A 22,298-nucleotide genomic window follows, 5' to 3' on the forward strand; every position below is an offset into this window, starting at 1 on the left:
GCAATGAGCTCACTAAATGATACCCCTCCTTCCATATGAATATAAAAACAGTATCCATGTTTTGCTATGGGAAACACAAAATATGCGTCGGATCAAAACGTAAAAAAGAAGGAGCACAAAGACAATATATAATAACAAGAGGCCCGCGGGCCTTATAGGTCACCTGAGGATCATGTAACAACTTTTAACAATTGAATTTATTTCGTGTTTTAAACCAGAGGCCATGAAATTCATAATTTTGAAAGAGGCACTATTGCTTATCATAATTATACACTTACCAAGCTTATTATAGTTACTTAATACCCAGACGTAGATCAGAGTAACAAAGAGAAAATGCACTTCCACTTTATAACCAGTTATGCACCTCACCCCAAAGGAACCACTAACCCTGGGGCCATTTATTTCAAAATTTTGGAAATTTTATCATAAATTTTATTTCATCATAAATGGTTGATTAATACCAAAAAGCAGATTTCAAAGCATTAATTTATCTTCAGACTATGTAACCCCCCCTACCCCTGACCCAGGGGGCATGAAATTAACCGTTTTGCTAGATACACCTTTTTTCATTAAAAAAATATATATATATATATATATATATATATATATATATATATATATATATATATATATATATATATATATATATACTTAGATCATTGGCATAATTTAATACCCTGGAGCAAAGGAAAAGATTTTTAAAGAATTAATGCATTTTCACTATATAATCAAAAGTCCCCCCCCCCCTAAAGCAAATGGCAAAACCCCTGAAACAGGGGACATAAAAATTCACAAATTTGGTTGAGGCGCCATTCTTGATCATAATAACTATGTACTTTATGTTGTTTATTTAATACCCTGAAGCAGAGAAGAAGATTTTTAAAGAATAAATGCATTTTCACAATATAACTAATAGAGCCCAGCCTTAACCCCAGAACCCCTGACCCTGGGGCCATGAAATTCACAATTTTGAAAGAGGCACTCTTGATCATCATAACAATGTACTTAGTTAGTTTATTTAATACCAAGGAGCAGAGAAGAAGATTTTCAAAGAATTAATGCATTTTCACTGTATAATCAATAGAGCCCTGCCCTAACACCAGAACCCCTGACCCTGGAGCCATAAAATTCACAATTTTGAAAGAGGCACTTTTGCTCATCATAACAATGTACTTAGTTAGTTTATTCAATACACAGGAGCAGAGAAGAAGATTTTCAAAGAATTAATGCATATTCACTATATAATCAATAGAGCCCCACCCTAACACCAGAACCCTTGACTCTGGAGCCATAAAATTCACAAATCTGAAAGAGGCACTTTTGCTCATCATAACTATGTACTTAGATTGTTAATTTGATACCCAGGAGCAGAGAAGAAGATTTTCAAAGAATTAATGCATTTTCACTATATTAAATCAAGAGCCCCGCCCTAACACCAGAACCCCTGACCCTGGGACCATGAAATTCACAATTTTGGAAGAGGACTCAATGCTGATTACAATCATACCAACAGTTTGTCTTGTCTGCTTGATGTCCAGGAGTAAAGAAGAAGATTTTTATAGATTGCACTAATTTTGGTAGTTTTGGCCCCACCCCCAAGGCCCCAGGGGGACAGGGACCAGGAAATTCACAACTTTTGTTCCTCTTCACCCATAGATGCTGTATGCCAAAATTGGTTGAAACTGGTTCAGTGGTTTCAGAGAAGAAGCTGAAAATGCTCAAATGTTAACACACGATGCCGGACGAAAACGGATAGCAATAGGTTTACTCAGGTGACCTAAAAATTCTATGAAAGTCTCATCAAATTTCATTCAGTGGTATGAGAGGAGTTACTATTTTTAATAACCACGGCAACACCATTCATCGAAATCAAAAACTGATAATCAGATTAATGTATCTTAGTGTAGTCTAATTGTGTGCCAAATTATATTGAAATCAGACCAAAACTGTAGGAGGAGTGGCATTTTGAAATATTGTTTACAGACGGACAGACAGACAGACGGAGGACGCATTAATATCGCATTAGCGCTTCTGGTATCTGACCAGTAGAGCTAAAAACAAACAAAACACTAGAGATACTGTGAGCAATGAGCTCACTAAAAGATACCTCCTCCCATAATCCCCCCCCCCCCCGCCTCCTATGTGAATATAATGGGCGTGTCAATGTTTAGCTATGGGAAACGCAAAATATGTGTAGTAATAGCTCAAGTTTTGTTACATGTACATGTATCTATCTTTTTGGAAGATCTCTTGCCGTCTTTATATTGTTTTACGGTAACAAATAGAGAAGAATAATATAACTAGAGGTAATGTGAGCTCGCTAAATGATACCCCCGCTACCCATTTGAATATAATGGGGAATGTCAATGTTTTGTAATGGGAAACCCAAAATATGTGTCGGATCAAAAAGTAAGATAGGAGGTGCACAATGGCAATATGTAATAAAGATTCTGTGAAAGTTTCATTAAATTTCAGTCAGTGGTATGAGAGGAGTTGCAGATAAGAGATGGGTACCCCAGAGCGTAACAGACAGACGGGTGTATAGCTAGACGGACGGACGGACGGACATAACGACTACTATTTACCATCCCGCTAAAATTTAAAGTATCTGCGATAAGTTGCAGAGAAAACTGCGACCAAAATTTGTTATTTATGGTACGGAGAGAAGCACGACTAATCAGGAAATTGACATCGATTTGTACAAAAATGGATCGCACTAAATGACATGCCTCAGCAAAGAATGTGCTAAAATTTCAAGGATATGCAATGAGTGGTTGATAAGAAAACTGCGACCAAAAATTTGTTGCGGTCTATCACACGGACATACAGACACACAAGGGTAAAACATTATACCCTTATACCCTCTCTCCTTTGGAGCGAATCTATCGAAAATAAACCTATAGATTCAGAAATATGAATCCCCACGCTTGAAGTTCAAATTAACATTTAGATATATCGACTATGTATCAATTTAGAAAAGTTAATTTCATTTTTTTCCCGTAAATTTTGGATTTTTTGCTGACAAAAGCATGGAACTTTCTGAAAAAAGAATCTTCAAATAATGCAATTTTCAGTCTACAATCATATACATATTTATCCAGATTTATTGATTTCAGTTTTGGTGTAAATGAAACTGTATCATACATTTTCAAAGTAAGATGCCATATGAGCTCATAAACATTCGGTATAAATGCTTATTACTTAAACCCTGACCCTGATATACTATCATGGTGCTATTTACATAATAGCCGACAATTTGAAGACCATTTTTATTCCTAATAATGCATTGAAACAACCTACGTAAGCGTCCTATGGAACAATCTAGTTTTAACATCTGTTAAATGTACATGAGCTAAAAGCCATACTTTTTGTAGGAATCATCGCTGGATCGGTGTCTGTACTGGTTATCAAACCACAACCCATGTCTTCTTAATGCTTCTTGATCTATTTCCTTCAGCTCATCACTGAGACGATTCCACCGATCAATTCTAACCTTCATCCTTGGTCGGTGTGGTCTCAAGTTTGGCTCATTTATGTAGACTCTGTATGTGTACGTACTGTCATCATAATGAAATATATTTTCATAGAAAATATTACGATGATTCCATTTACTATATGCACTATTATCAGTGATGCAAACTGTACTTTCTGAGCGAAAAAGACTTGTTTTCTTGTGAATTCTTGGAGGGCTCTCAAAGTCATTTATGTTAAACTTGAACTTTAAACTGCATTTTGGGGGCTGTTGGTGTGGCGGTGGGGGAGGAAGGGCAACAAAATGATCTTGCGAATAGCATGGAAGGGGCGGAGTACTGTCTGGTGATTCCGCAATTATCCAAGAAAATATTTGACTGTTTTCTGTAGAATCTAGATTTTCTTCGAATGAAGTTGTTCGTTCAACCATTAGTTTTTGGATATCTTCCGCAAATCTGCCAGTTGTTCTTAAATGAATAACACTTGAAAGTCTTGAAAACTCTGTAAATAATAAGACAAGCATTATTTATGATCCTCAAATCCAATACAGTGTAACAAATGAAATGGAACAAAGTTACTACTGATCCCGAAAATAAATACAAACTGGAGGTACTGTGAGCTCACTAAATGATACCCCCCGCCTCCCATAATGTCCATGTTTTGCTATATATTGTTTTACGGTAACGTGTAAAGAGGAATAACTCGTGGTATCTAATGTTATTCAGAAGCCGCCATATCTCACGTCATAGGTAAGAATATAATGGCAATGTCCATGTTTTGCTATGGGAAACCTAAAATACGTGTCGGATCAAAAAGTAAAATAGGATGTGCACAATGGCAATATGTGATAAAGATTCTGTGAAAGTTTCATTAAATTTCACTCAGTGGTATAAGGGGAGTTAAGGATATGAGATGGGTACCCCAAAGCGTAACAGACAGACGGACGGACATACAGACAGCTAAACGTACAGACGGACATAACGATTACAGTATACCCTCCCACTTTTCAAGCGGGGGGTATAAAAAGCACGTCTTACAGAGACTTTTGATCCTAAAAATCAGTGCATTAAACAGAACTATCAAAAAGTAAGGATTTGACCCTTATGTTGCTGGTTCGAATCCCACTTTGGGACGTAGAGACCGGCCCTTCGGAAGAGACCTTACGAACCGAGATCCTGTGTTGCAAAACAGTAGGTTCAATGGCTGTAAGTGCCAAGTGTAGGACAAATTTGCATCTCTCAACCGGCAAGTGGTGGTGTCTACATATGAGTGAAAAATTCTCAAGAGGGAACTAATTATAACCAAGATACAAACAGGAAGTCTGTGAGTCAATGCTCACTTGTACTACCCATGCTCTGATGTGAAAATACACTATCATATTAATTTATATACACAAGTTCAGTTACGACCAGATGCACGAATAAATTATAAGTTGACATCAGATTTATGAAAAAATAAATCTCACCATATGGCATGCCTCAACAATATGCTAGTATCTGCAATGATTGATTGATTGTACATTGTTTAACGACCCCTCTCGATAATTTTTTCATTTGCCTTTGGAGATCTGCAAATTTTGTCCTTAACTCGGCATTGAGCAGTGAGGGATCTAGTGCCAGTATCTCTCGGTTTATACGATCTCATCTGAAGGACCAGTCTCCACGTCCCACAGTGGTATTCGAACCCGCGGCGTGAGGATCATCTCCTTACTTCGCGACTCTAGAGCAGACGCTCTAACCACTGCGCCACGCGGGCGACTTTCTGCAATGAGTAGTTGCTGAAAAAACTGCGACAAAATTTTTTATGTATGATACGGACAGACGCATGGTTAAACTGGAAACTGATATCAGATTCGTTAAAAATGAATCCCGCCATATGACATGCCTCAGCAAAGAATGCTAAAATTTCGAGCATCTGCAATGAGTAGTTGCTGAAAAACTTGCGACCAAAAATTTGATACAGTTAAACACACAAGTATACCTCCTCTCCTTCGAAGCGGGGGTATAACAAACAAACAAAATAGTGATCATAACAACTTATACCATCAATCAAGAGTAATATTACAGATAAAGACTTTCTTGTGATCCTCACAACTAATGCTTGAAGAAGCGTTATCTTACAGAGATTTTTAAAAATGTGATCTACACAATCAAAACAGTAATCCAAAACAACCAAATAGTAACCCTTACAATCAATAAATTATAATAAGAGCAACGCAAAGTGGAGCATTCCCTCGCAAAAGAGTCAATCCTGATATGAATGATTACTTGCTTAACTTTTGTTTCGTCCGACTCACCGCCTCCCCCCCCCCCCCTTCTCCATCCCATCACACGCATATACACAAGCGTTACTACATGCATGTATATCATCTCAAACTTCGTTAAACTTTTTCCGGATGCTCTGTAAACGTTGTTCTTCAAAACTCATGATTTCAGACAGAATAACCAAATCTTCGCATTAACTCTAACAATATGGCACCAGATATGAGTGACCGTGAACTAAGGCAACCTGTAATTGGCCACTTCACTGAACATAAGTAATCAATCTTAATAAGTAATGGATATATGCTGAATACTATAGTGTATGTAAAAATATCAGACTGTTTGAGGCCCGTTAGGGCCGAAAATTGTCTGATAATTTTACATATAGAAAAGTATGAGGGATATTTCTTACTTAAAATATTGTCATTTAAATGTCCAAAAGTTACCTGGAGGAGTCCGAAAATTACACAATGGGAGTTTAGGCATCGTTTGTTTTTTACCTGTCTAACAAGTAGACAAAAAAAATGAGACCGTAAAAACAGTGAATGAACTTTTGTTTCATTTCATTATCCCGGGGATTATATAATGGAAATTCTCAGGTTTTACAAGTGCAGCCATCTGGAAAGAATCCTGGAAAAAAATTAGTAGATTTGCAGATTCTTTCTCAGAAATGGATTTAAATTCGCTTAGTCAAAGTGCTATTTCAAAAACACTTTAAAAGGTTGGTAGGAGGCTTTTTCGAACTTTTGCTATTACTTTGGAACCATAGGGGATAGAGTCTTCATGTTTGATATGCATACTCCGATAATTAATCGAAGTATCGAGGTATAAAATTAAATCAATACATATTTTACTACATGTCTTATACGATGTATAACGTAACAAACAAAACGTGACGTCATAATAGGCAGAGTTAAGCGTGATGAAACATGTAGCAGAGAAACACATTTTAAACCACACAGCCACAGATAATACGTAAATGTTTCATCGGTGGAAGTAAATTCGTTACATGGTCTTTTAGTGACAGCGTACGGTATGATCCGCCTCGCCAGGTATGAAATTTACTAACCAGGTATCATCCCGTGCCCTGTCACTAAAAGACTAACGTTATGTAACTAATATCATCAGACCAAACTCCATACAGTGTCAATTCTCCGGGACTACTTTTGTGCCCTACGAATAATGCCACTGCCACAGGCTTTCCAAACTTTATCCAAAATCTGGAAAATTGGCTTGCGCGAGTAATTCGGTTTTCAAAAATTTCAAACTGAATGTTGTATATAAGTTTAACGATGAAAATAAAGGAAAATAACAATAGTTCTTTTTATTTTTGATAACGGCAAGTAATGGTTTAATTTTTTCAATCCGATTAAATCCGGATTATTTTTTCAAGCGTAGTTTACACCAAGTTGCAATGGCAGCTTCCATGCGTCATTGGAAACGGAGAGAAGTTTTGTGTCTCATGGCTGTAATACAACACATTCTGAATGAATTTGGAAGAAATACGAGACTGTGGAAGCAAACGACATGGTATATTTCATGGTTGTGCGAATGGCATCAATAATGATGAGAATATTCGAGAAAACAAAGCTTTGTAATATTCGAGACTGAGCTAGAGCTCAATGAAAGGTGGAATTTCTGTTGTAATGGTTCGGGCCGAGGATATCGGCCTGGATAACTCAATCGGTAGAGCACCTGACTAGTGATACAGGGGTCCCGGGTTCGATTCCCGGTCCAGCCATGTATTTTCTCCTTTCCTGTTACAGATTTGGTGCCGTTGACCACCCCTGGAATTGCAGGTGAAAGTCCTGCCAGGGGCAATAAGAACTTGGGTTGTGTCTTCGAGGGCGAAGACCATTTAAGGAGGGAGGAGTGTAATGGTTCGGGCCGAGGATATCGGCCTGGATAGCTCAATCGGTAGAGCACCTGACTAGTGATACAGGGGTCCCGGGTTCGATTCCCGGTCCAGCCATGCATTTTCTCCTATCCTGTTACACTGTGATGGCAGTGCCGAGGAAACATTGATGTGGTAAACGGTAAAGTTTAAATACTGTATAAGTATTAAGATGAGACAATTTCTGTAAATGAGTAACACGTTTCCATTGTTATGATAACCATTTAGACCCTGAGTTCTCCCATTTAATTAGCATAGGCCAGAAGAGTTCGAACACGTCGTACATTATAATAATGCATTCTACAAAAATTAATGATCTCATTCTAGCATGTACAGTCTTAAAATTATAGGAAATCATTGTTATTATTCAACTATTTATTATAATTATACAAGTAGACCATGTGTTACATGTACAACATTGTGTACATGCAGATCCTATGTACATGTACATTGTATCTATACAAGCTAAAAATTTTGAAAATCCAAATATTTCATACTGAGGAAAGTGAAAATGAAGAATACTATATTGTAATAGAGAAGTAAAAAAGGAAAGGGAGAAAAAACAATAAGGACAACACCAGGATATGACTTAAATGTCACCCTAGGCTTAATTCCTGAAATATAGGACTGTGGTGCTCTATCGATACACCTTTCTGACCACTGTGACAGATCCTGCCTGATTATCACAAGGTAAAAAATTCAAAATTATAATCTCTTTCAACACACAAAACATTATCAAATTTAGGACATATCAGGAAGTGCATGATATTTATAAACAGTGTTCTTCTGAATAGAGAGGAAAGACAAATTTATGCAGACTATAAATGTACATTGTAACAGTATGTCTAGAGCTTATTGTGTTATGTCATGATAGATGTAAACATGGACACCGTGATACATATCTAAGTAGACTTGTCCTTGAAAATGTAAAATTTGAAGTAAATTTCAAAAAATGAGAATTTTTATTTGAGGAGAAAACAGACTGATTCATTATGGAGCTGCGAGCTATATTCGAGCGTGTTTATGAATGGCTTTACTGTAGGGATGTCAAAATTTTCAATAATTGATATCCGAATATTCAATAGGAGTATTCGAATATATTCGAATATATTCGAATATTCGATGAAATAAATACAGTTTGCATTATGAAATATATATTTTTATTCTCCTGTCAATCATTATACGTTTTTTGCCATTACGCCATTACTTTGGAATAAGATGTCACGTAGAATTTTGTAAATGCAAAGTGATTAGATTTTAAAATTTTTACAGAATATATGAAAAGTACACATAAAAAATAATAAAATGAAAATTTGTTTTCGAAAATTCAAAAGATTCTTTAGTATGTTCCAGATTATTTGATCGTCTTACCAAAGTCTACACTGATGACTCCTACAAATTTATACCATGCTAAACAATTATCTACTGAAGAAATATCAAAATCAATTAATTTTAACTAATTAATTTCCTGATAATCATTTTAATATATATATATACATAAACTGTATTATCGTGTCGTGTTTTTGATACGATTTGAATAGTTGGGGAAATTGACTCGCTGGCAGTGTAGAGGACCCTTAATGACGTAATGTCCAGTCCAAATAGGTTTGGGACGATTACTCTGAAATTAGACACAGGGAAGCGCTAAGTAAATGATACTGCTTTATTCAGGTCTCCGATAAGAATGAACAATATATATAGTCACCAGGTACAATAAAAATCATATTTCTATCTGCATAACGCATAACAAAGGTTGGTGCCCTAACTTACTTAACTCTGGTGACTAATAGAGTGATCAAACAATATGAAAATACTCACTCTATATAAAAAAAATCGAAACAAAGTCATTTAACTAAATAAGTAGTGCAGGTAAACATTGGCTAAGGAAATTCGAACTGACAAAATGTAAACAAGTTTAAGTTAACATTATCCATATAAATAACTTTAACCCAAAATAAAAAGAATTATAAAAACCATTCATTGTTTTCTGTCCAGAAAATGCCGCACTCTGTTCGCGTCACGTAGTTTACTGGAATTTGACTTTTTGGATGGCACTTTACAGTTTTTAGCGTAATGTCCGTATTTTCCACAGTTAAAACACACTGATGGAGAAGGCTTTTGATAGGCACGACTGTACTGCGGCCGATTAGAATTTGTTAACATCAATGCTGGTCGAAAGTAAGAGTCCATCGTGAGTTTTGGTGTTTGGGGAAATTAAACTCATTGGGTAGAACACGTCGCTGGCGTAGTGAAAGGTACAACACAAAGGGGAACGTCCCGATTCTATCACCAATTATAACCAGTAGATTTTGGTCATAAAGTGTAAAAGTAATTCCTGGACTAAATCCGTTGTTTTGCGTAAACGGAGAAAAGGGAATGTTGGCAGGTATAACGAAGTAGTGGCGCTGTGGGCCGTAATAGAAAGGAAAAGGGTAAAGGTGCCGTATTCCTTATGGTCTTCCAATATAAAGTCCAAGAATTGGTAAATCAGGTTTTCGAATTTATTATAGACGATGGCAAATAACAAACATGAATTTTAACAATATCTTACGAGACTAAATCGAGTTGGATGTGGCCAGTACAGCGTCGGGCCTCCAAACTGACGAGATTATAATGGACATAGATATTTGTAAGATTAAGATTAAACAATAACTGACTTTTGACACTAGTTGAGTTAATTGATGGACAGGTGTGTTTCTTTGATAAAATGGTCATGAAAGAGGTTATAAAAGATAGTCATGTTGTATATTTTATTTGATAAAATAAAGTATATCAGGAAAGACAGTATCCTTACAATAATACAATCTGATTGTAAGTACTTGGCACTGTTATACTACTAATTAAATGATCAAAACAACAGTTTATAGTAACTTAGTTACACTCTTCACACTTTTAAAGTAATCAAACAGGAGTGTCTTTTAATTTTTTTTCCAAATCAAATCTTATAACTAGTCAACGGTACGAACGTGATTCAATTTCGAATAAAACTTACCAAATTTTTCTTTCTATTAAATGCTCGTATACTCAAAAACCGAATATTCGAATCATATTTTTATATTCGAATATCAACTCATCGAATTAATATTCGGATATTCGTTGACATCCCTACTTTACTGGATGATTCATATCAAAATGCCTCTATTCAAGTTTTTATAAGGCTCAAGTGAGCTTTTCTGATCAAAATTTGTCCGTTGATGTCGTCGGTGTCGTAAACTTTTCATAATTTCATCTTCTCAAGCACCACTGGGCCAATGTCAACCAAACTTGCTACAAAGTATCCTTGGGTAAAGTGGATTCAAGTTTGTTCAAATGAAGGACCACGCCCTCTTCCAAGGGAGATAATTATGAATAAGTAAAAAATAAGTTTCATCTTTTAAAAATCTTCTCAAGAACCACTGGGTCAGAATAGATGAAATTCATGTGGAAGCAACCTCTAGTAGTGTAAATTCAAATGTGTTCAAATCATGACCCTGGGTTTAGGGTGGGGTCACAATGGGGGATCAAAGTTTAACTTAGGAAAATCTTCTCGAGAACCACTGGGCCAGTAAAGATGAAACTCATGTGGAAGCATCTTCTGGTAGTGTAGATTTAAGTTTGTTCAAATCATGACCCCGGGGGTAGGGAGGGGCCTAAGTTGGGTACCAAATTTTAACAAAGGAATATATCACCGTGTGAAATTGACTGTTTTTCTCATAATTTATTTTGGACTCTAAATACTATATTTAATTTTTGTTTTAGTGTGAAATTTTATTGTGTAAAATTATTTTATTTGAAAGTTTGCATTTCTACAAATATTTCTAATGTGTAATTCCTAATTCTTTATTTAATTACCGAGTGACACTTGTCGGACACCAAAGGGACAGAGTGTTTATGCCCAAGGACCTTTTAATCACTTTTCCAAACAACTTGTAATTATTTAATTATCGGCTTTCTTTATGTCCATGTCATCAAATAATTTCCTTAATTGTTCACTGTATCACTTTTACTCATTGTCAACACCTGTCATTTTTAACTCATTGTTCATTTTCCCATAAATACAATTGTCAAATTTTACCGAGCAGTTCGGAGGCCCGACGCATTACTGGCCACTTCCGTCTGTGTTCCCCGCTTGTATTTCTTGAATGTTAAAATTGTTGTCCATCATTTAATTACATGCATTTATTAATAAACTCGGAAACCAAATTACTCGTTACTTTGGACCTTATATGTGTTATCGGGAAGAGTCCTTGGAATACGGCTCTACTACTTCCGGCCAACGACGCCACTCACTTCCCCTGCCAACATTCCCTCTTGCCCGATCAACGACACATCTTTTAGACCCAAACTACGTGGTTATATTTGGTGGAGGGGGTTACAGTCAACGACAAATTAGCTTTAAAAGTTTGACAAGTAAAAAAGGAAAATTGTCCATTGGCAAACTATTAAATCCTGTATCGTTAATGTGTATGTGTGTACTTTGGAGGGGTGTGTGTTAAAATTTACCTTCTTTTACATTCGAATGATGACTGCACTTAACGCTGTGTTTTGGGTCTTTTTTGGTCGCTTCTGTTCTTTTAAATCTTAACCTCTTTTCATTTTAAATTTATATATTTACACCCAATCTAAATTTTAAAAATAATTTTGAGATGTACACGTAATTATAATACAATAACTAATTTAATGTTTTTGTTCTTACACTTATCTGAAACTTGATTGAACATTATGTATTTATTACAGGTGGAACTAACGTCGTAAGAATGGATGTATAATTAGACTGGATGAATAACAATGACATCTATACTTAAAAAGTAAAAAATTTTGCTAATAAACTCCGAAACGGGTGCACCAGAGTTCTTAATTACTACTCTAATACTTCACTACATACAAGATGATATCCGTAAACTATAATTAAATTTCACACGGATAGTAAGTATCGTATAATAAAATATAAGTCTTCTTCAATTTTCTAAAAACACCATGAAATAGCATCAACGTGAGTATGGTGGCGTTTCCGGTTGGCGGATCTAAGCTACTGGCAAATTTTAATGAAACTGACAATCGATAATCATTTATTTCGTAAAATGTCATCACAGAATTATTCAATCAAAATTTGATTTAAATGATATAAAAGAAATAAAATGTGGTAACCGATTAAAAAGCAAAGAGTGCAAACTATTTTCGTCAATCATCGATCTCAATTTTGACGGAAGCTTCTAGAACATCATGTCCCTTTTGCTACATTGTTTTAATCAAGAAATAATTGTAGAGAAGTAACTAACGGGTTATTTGATTAAATTGTTTTACAACAAATAATGTTGTATAAATTAAAATACAATAAAAACAAGATGCCCATGGGTCACACCGCTCACCTGATTAGCATTGACCATGCTTTCTTTACCAGATTTTCCCCTAGTTATACTTATTGTGACCCAACCCTACCCCATGGGTCATAATTTGGACAATTTAAAATCCACACTACACGAGGATGCTTTCGCATAAGTTTCAGCTTTCCTGGTCAAGCAGTTCTTGAGAAGAAGATTTTTAAAGTTTTTTTCCTATTTATTTTCATGTAAAACTTTGATTCCCTACTGTGGTCCGGTCCTACCCCTTGGGTTATGATTTGAACAATTTAAAATCTACACTACCCCGGAATGCTTCCACTTAAGTTTCAGCTTTACTGGTCCAGTGGTTCTTCAGAAAAAGATTTTTAAAGCTTTTTCCTTTGATTCCTTATTGTGGTTTCGCCCTTCCCCCGGGGGTCATGAATTTTACAATTTAGAATCTACACTACCCTAGCATACTTCCACATAAGTTTCAGCTTTTCTGGTCCAGTGGTTCTTGAGAAGAAGATTTTTAAAGATTTTCCGTATTTAATTCTATGTAAAATTTCGATTCCTTATTGTGGCCCTGCCCTTCCCCCGAGGGTCATGAATTTTACAATTTAGATTCTACACTACCCCAGCAGGCTTCCACATAAGTTTCAGCTTTTCTGGTCCAGTGTTTCTTGAGAAGAACGTTTTTAAAGATTTTTCTTTTACATTTCTATATAAAAATTTGATTCCCTATTGTGGCTCCGCCCTTCCCCCGGGGGTCAGGATTTTTACAATTTAGAATTTACACTACCTAGGAATTCTTCCACATAAGTTTCAGCATTTCTGGTCCAGTGGATCTTGAGAAGAATATTTTTTAATTACACAACCCTATTTTTTGTCTTTTCTTAATTATCTCCAATTGAGAAGGGACTTAGCCCATTTTGAACTCCCATTTACCCAAGGATGCTTTGTACCAATTTTGGTTAAGATTGGCCCAGTGGTTCTTGAGAAGAAGTCGAAAATGTGAAAAGTTTACAGACGGACGGACAAACAGCTAGACGGACGACGGACAAAATGTGATCAGAAAAGCTCACTTGAGCCTTCGCCTACAATATATTTAATTTTCTGTTGTAAATGGTAACTATATATATAAATTCAATTTCCAGCGCTTGTGCGGGCGTTTATCTAGTATTAATAGTAAAAATACGAGATCTCTATTTACCATCTTCCTATTTATTCTGTGTAGCACACTTACATTATTTACTAAGACTTTAAATGTATGAGCCCATCCATGTAAGTAATTGAGCATCTGAAGCAAGCCTGGTATTTAATATACAGCGGCGGATCATAATATTATAAACAAAATGGCGTCGTCGCGTTATTAGCAACAGTATACGGATCCGGTACATAAAAATAACGATTTCTGCATTATAAACAGATTTGTATAAATGAAACTTACCTAATATTTTGTGGCATACCCCTTTGATCTTATAATCTTAATCATTCGTTGTGGAAGTGATCTGTAAAGGTTCCGTATATAATGAATAGGGATTGTGGTCCATATTCTCCGAATTTCTTGTTCTAGATCCGCTACGTTGGTATTTTCTAAGCTGATTTTTCAACAAAAGCCAACAGTTTTCAATTATGTTAGCATCTGGAGATTGGGCAGGCCACAGCATTCCTCGAATATTATTTTCAGTTTTGTAATTTATCACAATCCTTGCGCGATGCACTGGCGCATTGTCGTCTTGAAAAATAAAGTCATTCTGTGGAAAATGCTGGGCAACAACTGGCCAGTTCATTATCAATTATTTCCCTGTACTTTTCAGCATTGATATTGCCATTGACAACTGTCAGAGTACCTGGTCCATTCCAGCAGATACACCCCCAAATCATTAGACTAACCTTTGCGCCACGACCGGGGCTAATGCATTGCGGCATCCACTCCTCTCCGGGTCTCCGCCACACATATACGCGATTATTTTCTCCAATAATCACCTTACATTCATCAGAAAAAATAACACGATTCCAGTCACCATCAACTTTCCAATGCCTTTTCCCCCTAGCCCACTCGACTCGTTTCTTTATGTTCACATCTCGGATTCGTATGTTTTTTCTTACAACTCGTCTGTGGTATTTATTTCGGAACAAACATCTTTTTACAGTTACTTCTGAAACAGTATTCCCCCGAAACTGGTTGAATCTGGCAGTGATATCTTTCAGAGGTTCGACACGATGTGTTTTTACTAACCTCAAAATTGACCGTTCGTCCTGAACACTAAGTTTTTTCTTTCTTCTTGTTCTAGGCTTATTCTCCAACGAACCCCGTTCCTGATATCGCTTTATCACAGCACAAACTGTACATCGGTTTAATCCTAGGCATTTTGCAATTTCTGATTGTTTTATTCCACTCTGAAAACTATTTACGATCCTTTGTTTTAAGCTTGGTGATAAATCTTTCGCCTTTCCCATTCTCTGTTTACATACAGAATGACGTAATTTATTGCATCACAATCATGATACGTCATATCTTATTATAACATAATACGTCATTTAACCCAGTCATGTGCCCTTTTTATTTAAACATGCAAACTGAGAGGAGCTACAGATAAATAAGAGTGAACGTTTCTTTTTAACCGCAATTGTAACCCATTTTGTTTATAATATTATGATCCGCCGCTGAATGTATCACCCATGCAAGTTTGGTCAACATACGGCTCAAAGTTACTTGGAAAATGAGACCTGCACAAAAACTGCACCAAAAATGTTAACCTGCTCCAAACTTTTTATGCGAAAAGAAATACATTCAATCTTTTGAAATAGAAGTAGGGATCGCATGATTGGCAACATTCATTTTTTTAATTCTTAATGTCCAAGGAAAATGTAATGACCTTGACCTGACCTTGCCTCTAAGATAAAACGGTCAAATTTATTCTCACTGATACCATCGCTTAGTTATATTGTCTTCTTGATTCTGTGAAATTTCATTAATTTTTAAAAACAAGAAATATGAGAAGAATCCTACCTTAAAAAAAACTGCTAAAAAAAAAATTAACCTGTAACGCCGACACCAATGCTATCACATATGCTTCCCCAACTTAGTTGAGGTGAGCTAAATATAACACTGTCTGTGTACGCATTAAATTTGCCCAGTCAATAAAATTGGGAATATTCCTCTTCGTCCAGCAATTTTAACTGTTGCTACGATGGAGGGCGTAATTTCATCATTTTTTATAAAAAAAAATATTTACCGACAAATCAGATTCAACTTATTTACATGAAAATTTAATATAATATTGATATAAACATAACTAGCTAAAGCCATTTCTTTAACAAATAATTTATATCAATACGGCTTTGGTGAACTGTAAATTAATATAAAGAAATGTAGAATTTTACAATACCTGGGTTTTCACCACCAATATTATTGTCGGTGTATACTTTTAACTCCAGCATGTCTTCATCATTGTTGAAAGATACGTCACACTTTACCATTCTAAATTTATATTCATGCAACATCTCACAAGTTGAATCCAACAAACAAAAGTTTTTCTTGGAAACAGCAAAGCGTAAATTTTCATTCTTATCCTCATCTGGGAATTTCACAAACCAGCTCCATATTTCTCCTACAAAGTTTTAATTCAAATACGATCTTTATTCATTCATACTAATCAGCGATTTCCGGAACTAAATTGCTGAACATCAATGTATATATTCCAATGTTGAAACGAGGCGAACTTTCAGAACCATTTTAGAACAACCGTTAGGTCATTGCGCGTCAAAATATAACAAAACGGTGGGCCGATCCTGTAAAACATTCAATTCAAGGTAACATACCGTATTAGTGGAAATTTTAGCGAGACACAAATTTGGCCATTTCTCCTTAAAAATTGGTATTTTATTATTAGCGAGATGTAATTTTAGCGTTTTTAAAAAGCTGACCAAAAGAAGCTATTACAAAGAAAGCGCAATTAATTTTTAGCGATATTCAACTTTAGCGATCTTGGCAGCATCGCTAATAATGCCAAAATTAAATCTTCGCAAAAAATTCTACGGTATTATATCTTATTCTACAAATACAAAAAGAGGCCCATGGGCCTTATAGGTCACCTGAGTATCATGTAACAACTTTCACTCAGTTGTATTTGGTTCGTGTTTTAAATAAAAAGACAGGAAATTCCCAATTTTGAAAGAGGCACAATATTTATCATAATTATACACTTAGCATGCTAACTTGTGCTAACACAGAGGTAGATCAGAGATAAAAAGAGAAAATACATTTCCATTTTATAATCACCAGTTGTGTACCCCATCCAACAGGAACCACTAGCCCTGGGTCCACACATTTCAAAATTTTGGAAATTTTATCATAAATTTTATTTCATCATAAATGGTTAATTAATACCAATGTGCAAATTTCAAAGCATTAATTCATTTTCAGACTAAGTACCCACTCAACAACACAATTACCCCTGACCCAAGGGCCCTGAATTTACATGTAATCACTTTGGAAGAAGAACCTTTCTTCATCATAAATTTGTACTTAGATCTTGTGCATTATATCCAAGAACAAAGGAAAAGATTTTCAAAGAATTCATGCATTTTGACTATAATTATTATCATTATAGCCCGCCCTAACATCAGATCTAGAACCCCTGACCGTGGGGCCCTAAAATTCATAAATTTGGAAGAAGTATCCTTCCTCATCTGAAAAATGTGCATAGTTCGTTTGTTTAATACCCAGGAGCAGAGGAGGAGAAGATTTTAAAAGAATTTATGCATTTTCACAATATAATAAATAGGGCCCCGCCCTAACATCAGAAACCCCCACCCAGTGGCCATGAAATTCACAATTTTGGGAGAGACATTTCTGCTCATGATAACTTTGCACTTTGTTAGTTTTTTAAATACTTAGGAGCACAGAAGCAGATTTTCAAAGAAATAATTAATTGTCACTACAAAATCTATATAGCCCCACCCTAGCACTAGAACCCCTGACCCTGGGGCCATGAATTTCACAACTCTGGTAGAGGACTCAATGCTGATTACAATCATGCCAACAGTTAGTCTGCCTGATGTCCTGGAGTAAAGAAGAAAATTCTTTAAGATTGCATTAATTTTAGTGGTTTTGGCCCGCCCCTCAGGCCCCAATGGGGGGGGGATGGCAGGTACCATGAAATTTATAAAGGTCAGAAGGTTATTTTCACCCATAGATGATTTGTACCAAAACTGGTTGAGCGGTTGCAGAGAAGAAGCTGAAAATGTTTAAATGTTAACACAAGACGGACGACGCACGACGACGGACGAAAACAGATAGCAATAGGTCACCTGAGTTTACTCAGGTGACCAGCCCGAATGTACACAGGGTCGATCTCGGAAACACCCCAGCATTTTCAATAAAATACTTTGCAGTTAGTGGAATAACGGCTGGAATCATTCATCATAGCACCGATTTTTGCGTGAATTTTGGTCTGCCCTTTAATAAAATTATGAAATGCTGATAGATTTTGATCAAAGATATATTTTAAAACAAGATACATGTATATTTAGAGGCACTCCTGTCTTAGGGTCAATGTTCACCAAAAAAAAAAACAACTACAAACAAGATGTACCCGGTGGCAACAAAACTCGAAAAAGCTATTTTTAGCGTAAAGGTCACAGTTAAAGTCACAAGTTCATTAATCTTGAAGTCATTTGAAAGAACTTAATTAGTAGAGTTTGTATATCAAATATGGAGTCTCTATCCCCTATGGTTCAAATGTTATGGCGAAATTTCGAAAAAGCTATTCTTAGCATAAAGGTCACGATCAAGGTCAGAAGGATAATGACCTTGGTGTCACTTAAAGAGCTTAACTACTAGACTATGCATACCAAATATGAAGTCTCTATCTCTCATGGTTCAAAAGTTATTGCAAATGTTAAAGTTGACAACAGACAGACAAACAAACAGGACAAAAACAATATACACCCCGGATCTTTTGATCCGGGCGCACAAAAATGCCAAAGCCAATTTCTGTTATAAATATAATGAAGGATATTGAGATTACGATTAGTATTGAATAACAATACAAAATAGGAGCAGAGAAAACACGGACCTCCAAAACATCAGAGGTGGGGTCAGGTGCCTCGAAGGAGTGAGAATCCCCTGCCGACCGGTCACACCCGCCGTGTGCTCCTTGTCATGATTGGGAAATAACGGAAAAATTTGTCGTCAATTCAGTGTATAATAAATAGCCTGATAATAAGTATGAAAAGTGTCAGTTAGCATTTCACTCAATGATACAATGACCTTCATTGTAGCGACCATAAAACTTACGAAATAAACAAGACTGCTGATATTCTTGTTTCATCAACTTGTTTGTCAATAATTTACCTTGTTCATAAGTAGAGCATGCACTTGCGTACCGAATCAACCGAGATATAAAAGTTCCATATGCAGGCGATGAAAATATGTTGCTGCATAAGTAAGGTAAAAGTTAAAGCCATCACGTTTATCATAGAGCTTGGTTGTTAGATTACCATTAACGTCTTTTTCAAGTATATAGCCAAGTATGAAACAGATGTGTCAGACTCTGTGGTATCTTTTATCTCAAGCTAACCAGAATATATCGTATCGACATAGAAATGATTAAACGTTTCATAGTCAGTATAGCTCAGAAAGATAGAACGCAGACGTTCAAAATAAAAAAAAAAATATAGACCACAGGCGTTCACCATGAACATTTTTAGGTCACCGAGTCACTCTGGTGTCCATGCCAATTTCTGTCAGATTTGACCGTCGGCGTTCGTCGTGCGTTAACACTTGAACATTTTCAGATTCTTCTTTAAAACCGCATAACCAATGACAATCAATTTTAGCATTTATCATCTATGAGTAATGAAGAAGAAAAATTGTGAATTTCAGGATACCTGCCCCCCTTTTGGGGCCTGAGGGATGCGGCTAAAACCACCGAAATTAATTTGAATCCGCTTAATTCTTTGCTAAACAAAAGTCTTGAAAAATCTTTACTCCTGGACAACAAGCAGTCAAACTGTTGGCATTATTGTAATAAGCAGAGAGCCCTCTACCAAAATTGTAAAATTTATGGCCCAGGGTCAGGGGTTCTGGTTTTAGGTTGGGGCTATATAGATCATGTAGTGAAAGTGCATTATTTATTTGAAAATCTTCCTCCCTGCTCATGGGTATTAAACAAACTAAGTACATACAAGTTATAATAACCAAGAGTGCCTCTTCCAAAATTGTGAATTTCATGGCCCGAGAGTCAGACGTTCTTATGTTAGGGCGGGACTCTATTGATTATATACTGAAAATGAATTAATTCTTTGAAGATATTCTTCTCTGGTCCTGGGTGTTAAACAAATTAACGAAATCTAAAGTTATGATGAACAAGAGAGTCTCTTCTAAAATTGTGAAATTCGTGGCCCCTGGGTCAGGGGTTCTGGTGTTAGGTTAGGACTTTATTAATTATATATAGTGAAAATGTATTAATTCTTTGAAATTCAGGGGTTCTGGTTTTAGGGCGGGGCTCTATTGAATATATTGTAAAAATACATTAATTCTTTGAATATCTTCTCCTTTGCTACTAGGTATGATATAAACAACTAAGTATAAGTTATAAGCTTGGGTGCATCTACCAGAATTATGAAATTCATGGCCCTTGGGTCAGGGGTTCTAGTGTTAAGGTGGGGCTCTAATAATTATGTAGTGAATATGCATTGTTTCTGTTAAATAATTCTGGCTAGATCTTAGTGTTGAACAGATAAACAAAGTACATAGTTATCATTGATAAAAGTGCTTCTTACAAAATTTTGAAAACTTTATTGTCCCAGGATGAGGGGCTTTTGCCGTGGGGTGTATTGAATTCTTAGTGACAATGTGTTAATTCTTTGAAAATCATCAACAAAATCGTCAAAAGTCAAAAGTAATGATGATGAGGGTTCCTTTTTCAACTCTGTGAAATCCACGACCCTGCGTCATGGATTTTGGTGCTAGGGTAAGGTTGTGTTGAATCTGTAGTGAAAATGCATTATTTCTTTGAAAAATCTCTGCTCTTTGTTATATCAAAAGCAAACAAAGTGAATATTTCAATGAACAAGGATATTTTTATCAGATTTTTAAAATCAGGACCATTTGATCAAGAGGTCTGATCCGCCCAATATTCCGACGGATCGATAGTCCGGCAGTCCGTCGGCCTGATAGTCCGACGGGTCCAGTAGCCCGGTGGTCCGATTATTTGTGGTCACATGTAAGCCATTCCAAGCAAACGCCCCCTCCCCATTCTGTGTCAAATATTTTTGAAAATTATCACTGGAGTACATGTGTACAAATACAACTTTTGCTGAACATAACCTCTAAGTATTATTTAGAGAACTCGACATGTTCTGTATCGTAGATACAAATTTGGGGGCAGACGAGTGCGAAAGCACGAGTCTCCGCCCCCAAATTTGTATCTGCGATACAGAACCTGTCGAGTTCTCTAAATGATTTGTGACACGATCAATCAAAAATAGCTCCGCCCACTTTATAACTTTGCAGCGTCCAAACTTCCGCCAGAGTTCTGTAGATGAGGCCCCGACGGGGAGTACGCATCCGCAGTATATATTTATTTCCACGGAAAACGTAAAATTCGGTCAGATTTGTTTTGACAATTTAACGGGGTAGACGTAATCGAGTGATAGTCAGTCTTAATGGATAAATTGGAGGATTTAACCGTAATTGTTGGGATCTATTGTTATGATTGTAGATGGAGATTTATCATAATTTATTTCAGGGATCTTAAAATCCCGGTTTAACTAGATTTACATAAACAGGATTTACAGAAAATTCTTCGATGGACTTTGATGTCACGGATTTTTATTTTCAAATTGAATTGCGACATTAAAAACGAAGTGAAAGAGACGTGTGGCTGTCGTCAGCGAGAAGGATTTTTTCCGTGGTAGCGAATTTTCCGTTTCGTGTGGATTGTTCAAAATTAGGTACAGAGGATGTTTTCCGTTATTGCCATTTTTCTTTTTACTTTCGATCGAAATTACGTGTAGATTCTGTGTGGAATAAGTTTTTAAAAAGTGATTTAGAAATTTTGACATTCTGCATTCTCAGGAAAATATACCGGGTATTTCTTAAAAATTAATAATAGGAAAACATCAGTATTTATTATGTGTACGTGCTAGCTTTGCTAAATTGAATCAGATTTATTTTTAGACCGTGCTGTATTTTAGATACAGAATAGTTGGCAAATGCAATACTGTAAACAAGGCTAATGTAGAACGGAAAGTAGCTCCGCCCACCACAGTCCCGTTCTGTATTGCTAATACAGAACAGTAAACTTCAAAGAAAAACACCGCTATCGTGTCACAAATATTACACAGGTGTATCTTTCC

General features: G+C 36.0%; 1 protein-coding gene across 1 annotated transcript in view; it reads right to left on the bottom strand.

Moving 5' to 3' along the window:
• The window catches only part of LOC134245801 (uncharacterized), a 56,519-nt gene that overhangs the window by 20,990 nt on the left and 13,231 nt on the right, over positions 1-22,298 (bottom strand). Inside the window, exons 2-3 of the mRNA XM_062728051.1 lie at positions 16,322-16,543; positions 3,366-3,972 (exon numbers count right to left, since the gene is read on the bottom strand). Of these exons, the coding sequence (XP_062584035.1) occupies positions 3,366-3,972; positions 16,322-16,543 (829 nt within the window). The remainder of the gene's footprint in view (positions 1-3,365; positions 3,973-16,321; positions 16,544-22,298) is intronic.

Source organism: Saccostrea cucullata, unplaced genomic scaffold, assembly GCF_032062105.1.
Source record: "Saccostrea cucullata isolate Sc308-1 unplaced genomic scaffold, CSIRO_AGI_Scuc_v1 ctg2184, whole genome shotgun sequence".
NCBI lineage: Eukaryota > Metazoa > Mollusca > Bivalvia > Ostreida > Ostreidae > Saccostrea > Saccostrea cuccullata.